Below are 18,954 nucleotides of genomic sequence, written 5' to 3'. Positions count from 1 at the left end.
GATGAGATGAGATGAGATGAGATGGAGATTTTGTATCTCATTTTACTTCCAAACATGCCCTCATGATGTTTGGGGACACTCATCATTTTTAAGCCCAATGTTGATAACTCTTCTTTACACATCTGACCCTGCCCATCGCACCTTCATCCCATCAACTCCTAATACTATGAGCACCTTGTGCCGAACTCCCAATTGATTTTGTAAATTCTTATGATTTTAGATTTAACCAAATTTGCATTCTACTGCAAAACCCAAAACACGACGCTCCCGTTTACTCAATACCCACTCTAACTGAGACCATATTTATGTTTTATACCCATCCCTTTTGAGTTTCAACTGAAACTGCCACTTTTATTTAAAACATTCTCTCAAAAGGGGCATCAACTTCGCCCACTCCTATTCTAAGGTTGGCTCAACTCCAAACTCCCAAAGATGAGTTATACCATGTGTTGGTCTAAATACATGTAGTAGGCGAGGAAAGAGTTATAGGCGACTAATGAGAAAACTCGAGTGCATAGTAAATGAGGAAAGGATAGTAGGCGACCAAAGACCTACTTAGAAAAGACCCACATGAGGTAAGGGGCTAAATGACAAAACTTAATTAAAAGCACTGTACAATGCCAAGGATAGAGCCGAGGCATAGTACTTGATTTAGAACTACAACCGACCGAAACCTTCTAAACATGAGATTTGTGGAGATAAGTCTGGGCAGGATATTCATGCAGGAAGGGTGCCATCCACAGAAAAATCATGCTCCAAAAGGAATGTTACCATATCGGGTCACTAGAATTGTGCTCCCGAAAGGACCGTACCATACTAAGCTTCACAGTCTCTATAAATGAGTCACTAGGTACGTTCTAGGGGTTGCCTCGTTCTCTTAGATCTCACTTATTCTTCTCTAACTTAACCATCAGGGGGTCCCGTGACAGGGGTTAGCCTTCACCCAAGTAGTGGTTGAGAGAGTCTATTGCTCCTTGAGAATGCTCATTGGGCAGGCAACCAGGTGCTAACGCATAAGCATGCAATCAGGATTAATATCTGTGCCAATCATTAGTGACCAAGGCTAATACATGTGCATATAATAGGGGTTAGCCTTTGCCAAAATCATAGTTGAGAGAATCTTATGCTCCCTTAGCATGCCCATTAGGCAAGCAACCAAGTGTTAACGCACTTGCAAGTGACCGGGATTAACACTTATGCCAATGGTTAGCGACCAAGGCTAATACACGTGCATGTGACCGGGTATAGTCTTCACCAAATTAATGATTGAGAGAATCTATCACTCCCTAAGCACACCCGTTGGGCTACCAACCAAGTGTTAACACACATGCAAGTGACCAAGTTAATACTCATGCTAATTGCTAGCGACCAAGGTTAACACAAGCACATGTGATCGAGATTAGCCTTCGCCAAAATAATGGTCGAGAGAATCTATTGCTCCCTTAGCATGCCCCCTTGGTGAGCAACCAGGTGTTAACGCACTCACATGCGATCGAGGTTAACATTCGCACCAATTGTTAGCGACCAAGGCTAAGATAGGGAACTAAGCAGGACATACCTCCGGCCAACTAGATTTAACCTTGCACCACAAAACATATGAGCAAGCAAGTGAGGTGGGGCAAACCCCTCAAAGTGGGTCCTAAAATGTGTCATAAGGCAGTGCTAACAAACTAATATTGGATAATGCATAATATTGAAAGTAAAGACATAACAGTAAATCAACTATGGAATTAGCCTTCAATAGTCTGATATAGATGAGCTGGTACAAGAAATGTTAGTTACCTTCAACCACTATTGCAAAAAAAATAATAATAATTAAGGTTACGAACCATTGTCGGGAGGAGGAAGTGGCTGGGCAAAGAATGCATCTTGCATCATGCAGGTCCCCAAAGAATCCAGTATGGTTATAGTCATCAAGTTAGGAAGAACGTTGTGTAGGTCCAAAGCTTTAAACTTAGCTCTAAGGCTAGCCAGCAAGAACCTCCTTAACATTTGGAGGCCAAGATTGTACCCAATTCCCCACCACCGTTTACAAACTTGAAAGGCCCAAAACATTGTGGAGAAAGATGGGTTACATCATTCCTAGCTTCTTGGATTGTGGAATCATGCTCGCTAACTTGCTGCAAGGCCTTTGTCAACTTCCTCCGCATCACCTCACTAGACTCAGTTAACCGTCCAAAAACTCCATCGGCCTTGTAGAGCTCTTCCCGAATGTCTCTATATCAACCCTTGAGACCCTTTATCTCCTCTTGTGCAATGTTAAAATCAATACAGAGCTTCGTATGTGACCTCTCAGCCATCGCAACCATCTTGGAATGCCTCTAGCAGTGGTCCTTCTTTGCCTAGGGAGGTTTCACTACCACCTCTCACTTAGCCCACAGCTCATCGTTAAGTCAACATTCGGCATCTATCTCATCTTTAGAAATATTGTGGCCTAACCAATCTCCCATTCACACTCCAAGACTTGTTCCAAATCACCCTAAGTCGTTGCCAAAGAAGACGGGGCCATGGTGCTTCACAGTTCTGATACCTCGAACATGACCTAAAAAGCTCCCTCCATGTATGATTGGGAGGACTAAAGTTTCTTCTCCTATCTACACTAGTGCTAGGCAAGGCACTAAGCTATAGAAGATAGGCCTTACGAAGAATGCATAGTCAATTCTAAATATTCAATTTGTATAGAAACCCACATGTGAGTAATGTACTCACATACTAAGCCAAGGAATTCATCGAGGTCCCAAGCAATATCGACTACTAGTAGGTCGAAAATTTTTCCAGCCTCGGGGTTGAACACAGGGGATGGCAAACAAGCGGAGTCTAAGACCCTTGGGCGAGGCTAGGATCCTCGAGGAACATATTCCATGGTGATCACTACAGACCCTTCAGAGCCAAGGTTGCAGCCTACTCTTTGGAAGCAAACGGGCCGACATAAGCCTTAGCTCACTTCATCGCACTCGGTAGTTCACTAGTTGCACTTTTCCACTTCCCTCTCTATCACATCCATGGAGTCACTAGAGGCCGCATATGAAAGGGTTACTAGTGTAAATCTCTCAAGGGAAGGATTGCAAGTTACGAGTGTAATATCAGCAGCTATAGTAAATGCTCACCTATCAGTATGGCAGGGTAATCTGATTGTCCATCTTTATTGTGAAATTCTCTCAATGGCAACTGGGATTTGAAGACATTCGGTCTTGTGCCTACTATGCTTAAAATTGGACCATTCTTAACCCCCCATGTTATTGACTTATAACTTGTTTTGGAATTTGTTTTGTGTTTTCTTGGCTTCATTGATTGTGTGTGTAAGGGGACTTGGCCCTTGTTGGTTGATGTGGCAACCCCATCCACTTGTGTTGGTAATCTGAGTATTATTTTCTATAACCTGTTTTGTGTCTTATAACCTTTAGACTTTGTTTTGTGCTTTCTTGACTGCATTGGTTGGGTGTGCAAGGGGCTTTGCCCCTTGTTGGTTGATGCGGCAACCTCATCGATCGTGCTTGGCAACCCCATTGTTACTTCTTATAATCTGTTTTTTGCATTCCATGGTTCCTTATACACACTGTTTTGGACTTTCTTTTGTGCTTTGTTGACATGTTGGTTGTGTGTGAAGGTGGCTTGGCCCTTGTTGGTTGATGTAGCAATCCCATCAACCTTGCTTGGCAGACTCATTATTATTTCCTATAATCTATTTTGTGCATTCCTACTGGTTGGGCATGCAGTGGGCTTTGCCCCTTGTTGGTTGATGTGGCAGCCGCATCAACTTGCTTGGCAACCCCATTGTTATTTTCTATTATATGTTCTGTGCATTCCATATTTTCTTATACACACTATTTCGAGCTTTCTTTTTGCACTTTGTTGACATATTCACTGGGTGTGCGAGGGGGCTTGTCCCTTATCGGTTGATGTGGCAGCCCCATTATTATTTTCTATAATCTTTTTTATGCTTTGTTGGCTTTATTGAATAATTGTTTTGTGCTTTGTTGGCTTTCTAGATTTAGTTTTCTCTTCAACTATGATGATGTCAAACTTGAGTTAGGATAAGGAAAATAGACACAAATTTCATGACAAGGTAATCTGGATGGTCAATATCTATGTTAAGACTCTTAATATTAGCAACTGATTGTTATAGCCATAAATTATTGCCCCTTCCTCTAACAATATTATTATATTAATGAACTTAAATTTATAATCTCAATCGTTTGGTATTATTAAGTTGTCCATATATCCTTTCGAACACTGTTCAAAGTTGCATCTTATAGGTCTAAAGCCTACCATGCAGGAATGGTAAGAGTGTGAAAGCTACGCGCAATTAATGTATTAATTGTTTATAATTAGATTAGATAAGCTAATTCATGTTTATTCGGGGACTGCTCTTTAGATTAAAGTTGTCAGTAGTACTGTTCAAACACGCACTTAAATTTGTCTTTGATCATGACTACTTCAATTATTACTCTCATTAAAATAGCTTGATATTTTTGTGCTATATATCTATATATGTTAGATAATCTAGATCATCATGTTAATGGATTGATGTTACATCTCAATAAACTTAAAGCAATTATGATGGGGATGGACCAACCTCTTAATTTCATCATTTCCATCATGTTGTGTCGTAATTAAACTTTGAAAATTTTATTAGCATTTCAATTACAATAATTTTAAAAGTAATCATACACGCACAATTTCTTTTATCGTCATATTTTAAAATGAGAGTATTTATGTAAAATGATGCTTTTTTTTTATAAAAATATTCATAATTTAAAATATAATTATGTAAATGATTTTAAAAAGTGTTGTTGTTTTTGAATTGATCATTCTAATTCTAATAAGTAAAATATTAAAAAAATGATTTATTATTAGTCTATTTCCAACAATTATTAATTAAAAAATATTTTAATTATAAAGGGATTACACAAAAATAATTTTATAAATGAACGCAACTTGACGTGGTTCGTTAGATTATAAAGTTATTTTTATTATAAAATAAATCTAACGATGAAATTAATTTTTTATTTAATTTTTGAAATTTTTTTATAATATTTTTGTAATTTAATAGTGATTGATTAAAACAAATACATCAATGCATGTCCATATCTGGAGTTACTTTCCGAATCCGAAAAAATAAGTATAGATGCCCTTCACGTAATATTCTTTTGATCGAAATGGTCTTCAAGTTTATTGGTGGCGTAGAATTAATAATAAGCACAAGATTATAAGCAGTAATGGTTCAAAGGCTGAAAGTCAAAATCTGCATGCGTTTCTTGGTGAAACAAGAAATAATCAGGAAGGAAGAAAACGCGAAAGAATGTGGTCTATTTGTGCCATCATTCTCCTCGTATTCCTTGCAATCATCCATTGCCATTGATCTGCCTTACGTAATTGTCCTTCTCAACTCTAGATATTTCTTATCCTTTCGACACTTGGCTTGAATTCTTCTTATAACTTTGAGATAATGTGAGATAATTTTAAATAAAAATTAAAAATTAAATAAAATATTATTAAAATATTATTTTTTAATATTAATTTTATTTTAATTTTGATTTAAGATTTTAAAAAATTAAATTATTTATTATATTTTATATGAAAATTTAATAAAATTATAATGATGAGATTGGATGAATTGAAATGGTTTTAGTATTCGAATGGACATTTAAAAAAATATTATTCATTATCCCTACACGCTATACATTATATATATTTTTTTTTATCAAATTTTTGATATATGGATAATGAATAGAAGAATTTAATTAATTTAAGAATAATAAATTTTAAAAAATTTTAAAAAAATAAAAAATATATATAATATATGGTGTGTGAGAATAATGAATAGAAAATTTTTTTATTTTATTGTATGTCAATAACATAAATAATAAAATAAAACTTTTTCTTTAATTTTCAAATTGGAGTTTAAAAGTTTTCTTGTATGAGATAATTGGGTTTTGTTCATACATATATATGACATAAAAATTAAATAAAATATTATTAAAATATAATTTTTTTAATAAAATTTTTATTTTAAAATTTTAAAAAAATTAAATTATTTATTATATTTTATATAAAAATTTAATAAAATTATAATAATTAAATGATTCTCCTACATTTTGCTTGATTTGCTCTTAAAGCCAAATGCGATCTAACATCTCTAGGCTGCGGCCACCTTGTGGACCGCTAGGGGTAACTCCAGCCACCATGGTTGATCGTTTCGGCCTCTTCTGGCCACCAAGAGGGTGTGCTATTCCTTTTAAAAAAGGGAACCATAACGCAAGGGGATTTGATTGAATTTTTTCAATGAGAAAAATTATAAAAAGAATGCGTTTTTTCAAAAAAAAAAAAAAAGTGTACTGTCTGTTGGAGGGAATGGGTGGCCTGATACTACAACAAGAAGATAAGGTTGGTTGCTTTTTGTGGGGAGTGAGGTTGAAACAGGTGTCGGCAATTCGAGACTGTACAACGCCTTCGAATACTACAAGTAGAGAGCGCGCGCATTAACACGGGCACCGGACGGGACAGGGCACAGAGCAGTCACTAGTCAGCACACATCAGCAGCCTCCACCACGAACCAATGTGGGAAATCTCTAACACGTGTCGTTAGTCACATGGTAGTGTCGACACTTGGACCACCCTCCACCACTACACCAAACTACTGTTAATTTTTTTTGCAAGCCTACATTTTTCACCGTGAGCCGTGCTACTCCTCCAGAAGATTCCGTATCGAATGGCTATCGAATATTGTAATTTTTTTTTCTTTTTTTTTTTAAATATTTTTTAAATCATTTTAAAATTAAAATAAGATTTACAAACTTGTTAAAATATCTTTTCTTAATCATTAAATTAAAAAATCCCGTACAAATATGTGTACAAAAATTCTATGGCTCAATCATTTATCTTTCACCATTTCTTTGTAATCAAATTTTTATCATATATTTTTTTATTTGTAATAGATTTTTTAATAAAAAATATTACTATATCTAAAGCTGTAATCAAACTGAATTAAGTCGGTTTTTGGTTTGTCGAGCTCGACTAGATTCAAAATATTCAAACTCGAACTTGAGATTTTTTTTTATTTTTTATTTGAGCTCGACTCGATAAGCGAAAATCTCAACTCGAGCTCATTCCACAAACGAGTTCGAGTCGAGCCGAGTCGAATTCGATCTTGAATTGGTTTCTTTTTTAGAATGAGATTTAATAATTAATAAATTAAATAAATAAACAAAAAAAACTAATATTGAATTTATACAACTAACAAGTAGAATCTCTATTAAATTATAAAATTTTAAAAAATTTATAAATAATTAATATCTAACTAGTTGGTATTTACACTAAATAACAATATATTATATGTTTACATATATTATTAATACATACACTTAATATAATAGCATATATCTATTTCATATATGGTTCTCACATACTAATATATGGAATTATTAAATTGTATCGACTAATTATTATACAAATTATCAAATATGTCTATGAGGTATATTCACTATATAGACATAAGTAATTAGAATATATATTATATATTTTAATTATAAAAGTGGTATGCTTATATTATTAGCTAATATATATATACACATGCATATATGTATGTATATATTTATCAATATATGAATGAGTTTTAATCGAGTAGAGTATAAACGAGCGAGCCTAAACGAGTTTTAGCCAAGTCTAGTCGAGTTTTGTCGAGTATATGTTATTTACAAATCGAGCAGGTATCTGTTTTTACGAACGAGCTTTTTTTTTTTTTTTTTTCACGAATTGAATTCGATTCAAGTTTAACTGAGCGAGTACCAAGCGGACTATCGAACAGACCGATTCATTTATAACCCTAACTATATCATCCAATTATACTGTTCACTTTGTCCAATTAATATAATCTCACATAATTTATTATAAAAACTAAAAATATAAAAGTAAAAAAGATAGAAGAAACTTAGCGTTCAAGGCCCGTTTAAATATTTAGAATATCTCAGTATATTTATGAATATTAATGAAATGATTTGAGTTAAAATGTATTTTCAAGTTTTGAAAAATAAGAAAAAAAATTGAATAACAATATTATTTGAATATTATTTTCATTTTAAAATTTTAAAAAATAGTATTATTTTTATTATTTTTTGTATTTTGTTTGAAAATTTGAAAAATTTTTATTGATTAAATAATGATTAGATTAAAAAGTTAACATTTGAAATTAAAAAATATTATATTTAAATAATGTTTAAAAATAATATAATACTTGAAATCAATTGTGTTGCTAAATGGACATTCAATTTTTTTTTCGAACATCATTTTATTTTAAATTATATATATTATATATTTATAATAAAACACGTGGGACCAAGTGGTGGTGCCACATAAATGGGATAAAGCGAGCGGGTATAAACATGGTAACAATTCTCTATTTTAATAATTAATTAATCCATCATTTTCGTTAGTTTAGACAGAGTAATAGCAAAATGCCTTTTTTAAAGATTTCTTTATTTGTAAGGATGCATACCATAAGAAAAGCGTCAAAAAGGTTGGACAAAGTGTGGGGGAAGTGTCAAGAGCTTTGTTAGAGCCGCAGCAATTCTTTTTGTGGTTGGATGGATGTAGCTTTCACAATGTTGTGGACTCGGATTAGGATCAATGACAATGCATTCAGGATATGGCTTCTTTAAGTACATTTTAGTTCAAAACCTTTTGAATTTTTGTGCATTTGAAAGCACACACTTTTTTTTAGAAATTGTTTGAATAAAATATTATTATTCTTATTTTAAGATTTTAAAAAAAATTAAATTATTTATTATATTTTATATAAGAATTTAAAAAAATTATAATAATAAAATGAGATAAGTCGTGGTATTTCTCAATCCAAACAATCTAATTTTTTTTAAGCACTACATATTGTCATTATCAAGAAATCCTTTTTTCTTTTTAATAAAGTCATCAAATTCAAGAGACAAAATTATAAAACAAAAAAAAAATTATTTTAGTGCTTAATTAAAAAAACCGGAATATTGATATTCCAAGACATCTTTACATATGATTTATGTAACATAATTTGATTTGAAATTAGATAAATTTTAATATTCAAATTTTATAAATTAAATTTTACTATTTAAATTCTATAAATAGTATATTATACGCACTAATTTAAAACAAAAAACAAAACAAAAAAATCGCAGCACTTGTAATTGAATATCTTTCTCTTCTAAAATTGAGCTTAAAAATAAAAAAAGAAAAAAATAAAAGAAAAGGCATTTGGTGAGTGGAGGAAAACAACACCACTTTGGGGGCATAATTTTGTACTGTGTTGGAGGATAAGGTAAAATGGCAGTAAATTAATGAAGTGTCCATAAGAACGACTCTCACAAAGCAATGGCCCAATTGGCAAATCAGACAGATGGCTCACTAAACGTAATGAATGAGAGTGCCATTGTGTTATGATGGAGCGACATGTATTTTTTTTTTATCTTTCTTTTCTTTTCCTGCTAGTCAATGAAAATATTCTTTAATTATTTTGACTAACTTAGATAGTCAAATTTTAAATATTAATAAATCATCTTAATCTCTTTATTAATTTTTTTTTTTAATAAAACGTATTACATTTATTAATAATGAATATTATAATTTTAACTTAAGATATATATTACAAACTAACTATAATATTAATAGCTTTCTAATACACAAATATAACATAGTCTAATCCATACTGCAAACATCCATAAACCACCATATGACAGACATCACAATTCTGTCTAAAATAAAATTAACAAACCCCATATTTTATCTAAGACAGAGTGGAGGACACACTCTATAAATAAAAATTCAATAGATTGTATTTTTTTTTTCTAAAACAAAAGGCATAATAGAAATTAAAGATAAATGAAGAAAAATAAATTATATCTTGAAAAGACATGGATCCAAATTCTCAACATTGGAGAAAAAAATTACAAATAAAGTGACTATGATAACGCGTGAGAGCCAATTACCACCTTGAGAGTATGGCAATCAGTTAGGTCTGAAATAACTAGTAGCCTTGAACCCAGAAAAGTTGCGTGTGCGTGTAGCGACATAAGAGCACATTTAGCGGTGGTGCATGGATTACACGCGCCCACTTTGGACTGCACATGTGGCTCGCGTACAATACTATTTGGCAAAATTCTTCTTTTGTCTAAAGGATCGGCACCATGGGAAACCTGGATAGGGCGTGTGGTAGTCTTTGGACATTGAAGAGTAGCAAATCGGCCTTTCGCCATACTTAGCCATGAAAAAACAACCCAAAAAAGAAAATGAAAGAAAAAAACTAAAGAAGAGAGGGAGGAGAGAGGGAGCAGCTCATCTCTTTGCGCAAGTTTTGATTTGGTGGTGCTTTTTAGAGAAAATAGGGAGTCTCTCTCTCTCTCTAAACTTAAGCTGACTAATAAGATTTTATTAAATATTCTTGTACAAAAACTTAATTGACATCAAAAAAATATTTAATGTTATATCTATATGTGTTATAGTTAAACCATTAAATTTTCTCAAAGGGTAGCATTACTTCCTAGTATGTGACGCCCCCAAATTTCGTTTGGGATCGGACGAACATTTGAAGCGTCGAGACAAGCAACACAAGGTTACCTGCCCCCGTTCATGACATATAAGATGCAATATTCCTAACATGCATCTAACAATATGCAATATTCGCAGCGAATAAATTTTTTCTTTAGCAATACTATGCACCAAATTGAAAATATCTCAAATGCTTAAAACATACTTCATACATAAAAACCTATTGAACAACTAAGATCACAACACTAGTCTAAAATAGTTATGATCCAAAAGTATTGGAGATGCAACTCCATCGTACAAGTAGTAATTTAACTACTATATTAACATTAACGACGCACCGTCGTTCAGTCGATTGTGTCTAGTTGGTTAGCTCCTGATCCTTTTTCAGGTCCTTTAACAAGATCTACCATTCAGGGGGAATGGTAGTTGAGACTACCACAGTGAGATTTGATTACAAATCTCAACAAGTTAACAAAAAACTTTCACACATGCTAATGATGCATGGATGACAGTAAAAGCATAAATGTATAATCAAATTCATAAATAATTAAAGCATAACTTAGCGTACAACATAGCATAATTGACATAACTTAAATTGAAACATGAACTGAACTTGACTTAACATGAACTTGATCTGAAACTTGACTTAGTATGAACTTATTTTGAAGCTTGAATTAACATGAAAAATATATACTCCACAGTTGTTGTGGCCCCATGTATTCTACGTGTAAATACATACTCCACAGTTGTTGTGGCCCCATGTATTCTACGCAAACTTGACTTAACATAAAAAATACATACTCCACAGTTGTTGTGGCCCCATGTATTCTACGCAAACTTGACTTAACATGAAAAATACATACTCCACAGTTGTTGTGGCCCCATGTATTCTACGTGTAAATACATACTCCACAGTTGTTGTGGCCCCATGTATTCTACACAAACTGAATGTACTCAAGATGAAACGTGATTGGAATACGAAAGGACTGGAGCCCTGACATAACATAACGTGATTTGAACATAACTTGAAATACATGACCAACTTGAGATAGAAACATTTCATAACATGGCATAACATATAATAGACAACATATTTAACATGACATACTTGTAATGTACAGTAATACATGACAGAATATATTATGTAACAGATAAAAATTGATGACAGAATAAATTCTGTATAATAGACAATTACGTGATAACTTGGCATGGCATGACATATATGATAACATACATACATACACTATAGTTCCTTTACTTAGCACACATACACAGTAGACTGCTAGTAAGTTAAAAATAAACTTACATCGATCTCCGCGTTTCTTATAAAACTTCAAGTGCGATCACGAGGAACTGTAATTAGTGATTCTAAAAGTTAGAACTAAATCATTAATAATTTGAAATATGGAAAATACTAACTTAAAGAGTAAAATTTTCATTTTACTCTCTACATGTGGGAAAATGACCGTTTTACCCATAACTTAAGGATTTTGCATACTAACTCCAAAAGTTTTCAAAATTTACATTCCTCATGTAAATTTTGTCCTAAACTTAAATATCAACTCAGAAAAATTTAAAACAAAACACAACTATGAAAAACACACTATGGCCGAAACATCCATAGGTTATTTCCCTTGATTTTTGTTGCAATTCCTTCCAATTTCAAAACTCGTGCTTAAACCAAAATTTTGAAACAAACATCTTCCAATTCTAAGTTCAAAACCATATTTAAAACATCCATTTAGAAAAAGTTAATAATTAACACCAAACTTTTTTGTAAAAAGATCCAAGCACTTGAATCACAAGTTTTGACCTTAAATCAAAACATCTACAAGAATTTCAAAAATCAAATCTTACTTCTAACATATTCATAATATCATCCTAACATCAACCATGATTTAAATCATCAAACTAAAGTCACCAAAATCACAAAGTAACATTTGGAGTTTTTGGTTTTACACTTAGTCCAAAAACAGAAACTTTTTCCTCAACTAGTTTTGATAAATCTCTTGATCTATGACTTATAAATATATGATTTTCAAACCAAACCATCACATGGTTTAAAAAGATGTCCTAAAACATATATAAGCTTCTAATTCAAGATCACATAGTTAGAAATTAACCAAAACATAAATTTAGCCAAGAATATCCACAATTTAGCTTATCTGAATATCTCTTTGCATAAAATTTCATATTTTTGAAATTAATATCAAATATTTTCAAAATAATAATATAACATGTATATAAGATGTTTAGGATCCTCCAATAAAATTATTAAAGTCATTAGAATTGGTTTAGACCACCAAAGAGTTAAACTTTCTCAAAACAGAAACTGTTTTTCTTCTTCCAGTTTCTAAGTTTCTAAATCTAAGAAAATCTTTCATCAAAACCTTTAATCATGCAAAAATCCTCAACCAATAGTCATATATAAATGTTAACAATACTCCATAAAAATTTCGGACCAATATCTATCCATTAGCTTGGTCAAAAACTCCAAACTATAAGATATTCTCCAGTTTATCTCCCAGAATGACCTTTCTATATTTTATATAATATTTGACTGACCAAATGATCTTCAAATGGAGCAAATAAGATATGCATTAAACTAGACTAAAAAAGGAACAACTTATATGAATGAGACTTTATGATAAAACACTTACAACAGCTTCGAAATGGGCGTGCAAAAGAACTCTTAAAAACTGTCTGAGAGAGAGTGTTTGATAATCTTTTATTGGAATGTGTAATTGAAGATAAGTTCATGGGTGCTGGCTGGACATACTTATGGACGAGATAAGGGAGGTGATAAGGTTGGAGTTGAGAGTTGAGTGTGGTTTTCTCCTACCCAAAATATCTATAAAAGATTATCTCAAAATATTCTATCCAATAATGTCTACAAAAATCAGCTCAATATATTTTCCAAATGTGGAGTAGACTTGGAAGAGTAAGGTGGTTAAAATATTTCCATGTGTCCAAATAAAATTTCGCTAACCTAATTTGGACATTACACACTGTGATTTTGAAAAGCACTGCGCTTAGTACGTTTACCGAGGTTACTATTCACTCCAAAAATAAACGTAACAAACTTAGAATTGAAAAATCCTAAATATTCAATTAAGCCTAGTGGTGTAGACTATAATGTATTCTGACACTTCTAACTATTTCAAATAATTAAAATCGCATTTCTAGCACCATAGTGAGTGATAACACTAACTATGTTGACATGCTAAAACCTATGTGATTAATCAATTCGTGTAAACTTACGGAGTTTTCACGAGATTTCTAAAGTCAATAGAAATTCCACAATTGAATTTCTAGCAGCTGTTACATAATAAGCTTATTAAGGGGTTGTTTGGATTGTGAATTCAAATGAGATAATTTTATATAAAAGTTGAATAAAATATTGTTAGAATATTATTTTTTAATATTATTATTATTTTAAAATTTAAAAAAATTAAATTAGAATTGGAAATAGTTGAATTTAGATTTAAAAAAGTTGAATTATTTATTTTATTTTATTTGATAATTTGAAAAAATTGTAATAATAAGATGAGATAGTTTCTCAATTCAAACAATACCTAATTCAAACAACTCCACTTAGAATTAGATTCGTAAATAAAACAAATCGATTTGCAAATATTCCATTCTTATTCAAATACCATGAAAATTTGTAATGTTTTTTTAATTATTATTATAAATTATTCCGGATATCATAATAAATAGTTCGGATATTCTTAACTATAACTATAACCATAACACAAAAGACCCAAAATCAAGTAAAAGAAGAAGAGTACCACCAAATGCGGTAATTGAATAGTTTTTGGGTTACTTTGGAATATAATATGAGTAGGTTCAATCTAAATATAAATTTGTCTTAGTCTATGTACATTAATAACCTTAAGATCTATTTAATCTTTTTTTAATAAGATTTAATGTTTATATATCACTGTTAGGATCCTTCTAATCCGTTTCTTGTATAATTTCTACTTATAGTACGATCACATCCGTTTTAAGGACTACTTGTCTCAAATGTCTCGTCCGTAAAGAACGTGCAAGAAGAACTAGTCTTTAAGACTATTTTTGGTAAGTGACTATTTTATTATTATTTATAAATATTTTAAAGTTGTATTTGATAAAAATTCAAAAATAATTTATTAATATAATCTAAATCGATATTACTTAAAAAAAAATGATATTTATCATTTTTTAATTATGTAAATTTTCGTGAATTTAATATAAATTTATATAAAAGAAAATGTTTTTAATAACTTAACAATAAACAGGTTGAGGTTGGTACTTAGTACCATTGAGAGGCGGGCCTTCCATGTACCTTTTAGCTTTATCGATGAACAAAGAAAAAAAAGAGAAAAGAAAATTGTAAAAAAAGTTGCATCTTATCTGTTCGAGCTGTAGCAGCAGTACTTGTTGTTAGCCTGTAGGATCATTGGAGATCGCGCCCCACATCACGAGTCCTCTTGTATTTACTACTATTTTCTTTTCCATTTTTCTCACCTCTCTGACGTTGAGATATTGGAATTGCAGGAGTAGTCTTGAAAAACCAAGCAGAATCCCCCAATTCTTTCTTCCCCAACCCCCGCCTCAAACCCTTTCTCTTCACCCACTCGTCAACGCCGACAGAAATAAGGAAAGCCATGAAAAGGGAGCTGGATCCTAATCTCCAGTATCTGACTCCTCCGGACTCTAATTCCATGACTGCCACTGCCAAAGCCAAGACGTGTTGGGAAGATGAGGCCCAACCAGACTGTGGCGTGGACGAGCTCTTGGCTGTGTTGGGGTACCAAGTGAGGTCCTCCGACATGGCCGAGGTTGCCCAGAAGCTCGAAATGCTCGACGATTTGATGGGTAATGCTCAGGGAGATGGCCTCTCTCAACTCGCATACGAGACCGTTCATTACAACCCATCCGATCTATCAACATGGCTACAGAGCATGCTCTCCGAGTTCAACCCACTTCCTGTCAACGGTTTCGATCCCATGGTGCCACACGCCACCGGCGCCGTCGCTCCACCCGCTCCACTCGACGATTCTCTACTTGCTCGGGCTGAATCATCCACCATCACCTCCATTGATTTTGATCAACAAAACAGTATTAATCACTCCCGAGTCTTCGAAGATTCATCTTCTTCCGATTACGATCTTAAAGCTATTCCTGGTAAGGCCATGTATAGCCAACCCCAAAGCCGGACTGCCCAGATCGAATCTCCATCTTCCAGAGACGCCAAACGGTTGAAACCCTCTTCCGCTTCAAGCTCAAACCCAGATGTATTATTCCCAAGGTCTTCTAGTATGGGCGGCGGTTTCACTGTTCCCACCGAGTCAACTCGCCCAGTCGTCCTCGGGGACTCCCAAGAGAACGGAATCCGCCTCGTCCACGCTTTGGTGGCCTGCGCAGAGGCCGTACAACAAAATAACCTCAGCCTAGCCGAAGCCCTTATCAAGCAGATCGGATTCCTAGCAGTTTCTCAAGCCGGCGCGATGCGAAAGGTAGCGACATACTTCGCCGAAGCCCTGGCTCGTCGAATCTACCGGGTGTATCCTCAGAACGCTCTCGACCACTCGCTCTCGGATATCCTTCTGATGCACTTCTACGAGTCCTGTCCCTACCTGAAATTCGCTCACTTCACGGCCAATCAAGCCATTCTCGAAGCTTTCGAGGGCAAAAAGCGCGTCCACGTTATCGACTTCTCCATGAACCAAGGGATGCAGTGGCCGGCTCTAATGCAAGCTTTGGCTCTCCGTCCCGGTGGACCCCCCGTTTTCCGCTTAACGGGTATTGGCCCTCCTTCTCCGGACAATTCCGATCATCTTCAGGAAGTTGGCTTGAAGCTGGCCCAGTTGGCCGAGAAGTTTCATGTCGAGTTTGAGTACAGAGGGTTCGTTGCCAACAGCCTGGCAGATCTAGACGCCTCCATGCTCGATATCCGGCCCAATGAGGTCGAGTCGGTTGCGGTTAACTCGGTGTTCGAGCTGCACAAGCTGCTGGCTCGGCCCGCAGCGATCGAGAAAGTGTTGTCCGTGGTGAAGCAAATGAAGCCGGAGATCGTGACTGTGGTCGAGCTGGAAGCAAACCACAACGGACCGGTCTTCATGGACCGGTTCACGGAGTCGCTGCACTACTACTCCACCATGTTCGACTCGCTGGAGGGGTCTGTGAGCAATCAGGACAAGGCGATGTCGGAGGTTTACTTGGGTAAGCAGATACTCAACGTGGTGGCGTGTGAAGGAGCTGAACGTTTGGAACGGCACGAGACGTCGGCTCAGTGGCGTACTCGGCTGTGCTCGGCCGGGTTTGAGCCGGTCTATCTGGGGTCAAACGCGTTCAAGCAAGCGAGCATGTTGCTGGACCTGTTCGCCGGCCGCGAAGGCTACAGAGTGGAAGAGAACAGTGGGTGTCTGATGCTGGGTTGGCACACTCGTCCACTCATTGCCACCTCGGCGTGGCAGCTCGCTGGCAAAGCCACAATAGCACACTGAAGTCAACACAGCGAGCCCGATCAACTCAATTCCGATTCGAGCGAGCCCCACCCACCATTAACATGGTGGACTGGACTGGGGCATCTGTCAAATTGTGCGTTGCTGAGTGGCCATGGCTTACCTTTGACACAGACGGAGTGAGACCCACCACTTCCCTTCTCCCTGTGTTCCTCGTCTTTTATTTCTCTGTTTTTTGGGTCTTTTTTTTTTTTGGTTGGGTGGAATATTTTGTAATTTTCAGGTGAATCAAGAGTTAGTGTCTATTAATATTTATGTACAGTGTAAATTTTCTTTCTGGCGATATAAAAAGTTTTGGTCATATCTATGGAGCATGATGATGGTAAAATGGCAAAGTGTAAATGGGGCAGAGCCCTTATTCGAATTGAAACCTCAGTTTCTGCATAGTTTCAGCTGCACTGCCCTGTGAGCCAGCCTTGTTTGCTGCCATTGGCAAGTCTGAAGTGTTGCAAATAATGAGACCACCCTGAGAAATGAGAATGCTATTGCTTTGTGCATAAATAATGTAAGCCAGCTGTTGACTGCACTCTGCAGCGGTTCGAAGTTTTTTTTCTCCCATACTGCATCAGTTCAGAGATGATTGAACTCTGTAGTTTGTATTACGCTCCCAGAGAACTGCCGTTACAGAAGGCCTTTTTTCTTCCTTTTGTCAGGAAACACAATCATAAGAAACTGAAAAGAGTCGCTTATGTTTAAGATCCTTTTTGTGATGTTCACTTCCACCAAAAGGTTCACTTTTATTTTGTTCTTTGCGTGAGATCTCACTCAGTCCACCAACAACTTTGTGACTTGAATCGTTAATCTTTACCCAAGCTTTTACCTTGTTTTCTCTAAAAATATAAATTATAATCGACGTTTTCATTAAAATTAAAACCAGAATGGTTGTGGGGGTGCCTCTCAAATTAAAACCCATCTCATCGAATGAAGTGGTTGAAAACAAAAATGAAGATAAACAATTGATAACGAGAGATCTGGGCTTATGTTGTATAATCAAAAGTGACACAATGAACCATACGTACGGGCTCATATTCCATAGCCTCTAGCAAGGAGGGGATTGCCAAATGCAGTTTGTTTTGATCTAACTAGAGGATCAATGGGTTGTGGTTTAATGAACCATAATCAACAAAGACACTACGTTTGGCTGCATTATTACCTTTTGTAGGGAACTCCACTTCCAGTGCTTCCATGTTCTCGTTCAAGGAAAGCCTGAATATAGTAGTAAAGATAGAAAAATTGATCGTTGGCGAAACTCAAGAATACCAGACAATAGACCAACGCGGGCCCTCACACATTGGTGGGAATGGAGTGGCGGCTGGCACCTTTTCCATATTCTTTTACGTGATATTAAACGATAATTTCATAACTAAAATATAATATTTAATACCATATCAAGATGATGATAAGAGAATAATATTAAAATTGATGGTGAGTAATATTACTTTTCTATCTTAATAGATGGATATTGAAAATAGAAATAATTTGTACAAATCACAAATAGATAAGTTGTATGCAAACTCTTGTAAAAAAATAGACTGCATTATAAAAAAGTGTAAAAAGAATATTTTTTATTAATTTTTACAAATTATTTATATGAGATTTGTCTATTTAAGACTTTGAGAAAACCAACCTTTGTTTGTCCATGAAACGTATTGGATAGAGTTTTTCTCCAAATCGGGGGATCCATCCGTGGATCAATGTTTCTAACCTTAATCTGAACCATGGTCTTGCCCACCATGGTGAAATATAGTAAGCCAAGCCACTATTAAAATAAACTTGTCTTTCCATGAATCGAAATAACTTCGACAGAAAATGAAGCAAAGAGATCTGAAAAGAACGCCATTCTCATAGGATGCTGCCTAGTGCAACTGTGGACCTCTTTTCCTTCGTAAAAGCAAAAGTTTCTCTGCTGGCATCC

At 34.7% G+C, this 18,954-nt stretch overlaps 1 protein-coding gene across 1 annotated transcript; it reads left to right on the top strand.

The window, feature by feature from the left end:
• Nucleotides 1-14,906: 14,906 nt before the first annotated feature.
• On the top strand, nucleotides 14,907-17,342 carry LOC122313382 (DELLA protein GAIP-B-like). The gene has a single exon (XM_043128332.1). It carries the CDS (start codon nucleotides 15,180-15,182, stop codon nucleotides 17,019-17,021), a length of 1,842 nt encoding a protein of 613 aa, XP_042984266.1. The 5' UTR covers nucleotides 14,907-15,179; the 3' UTR covers nucleotides 17,022-17,342.
• Nucleotides 17,343-18,954: the final 1,612 nt, after the last annotated feature.

Source organism: Carya illinoinensis, chromosome 6, assembly GCF_018687715.1.
Source record: "Carya illinoinensis cultivar Pawnee chromosome 6, C.illinoinensisPawnee_v1, whole genome shotgun sequence".
Classification (NCBI taxonomy): Eukaryota; Viridiplantae; Streptophyta; class Magnoliopsida; order Fagales; family Juglandaceae; genus Carya; species Carya illinoinensis.
The sequence above is the reverse complement of the archived record's forward strand: the minus strand, read 5'-3'. Positions and strand labels throughout refer to the sequence as shown.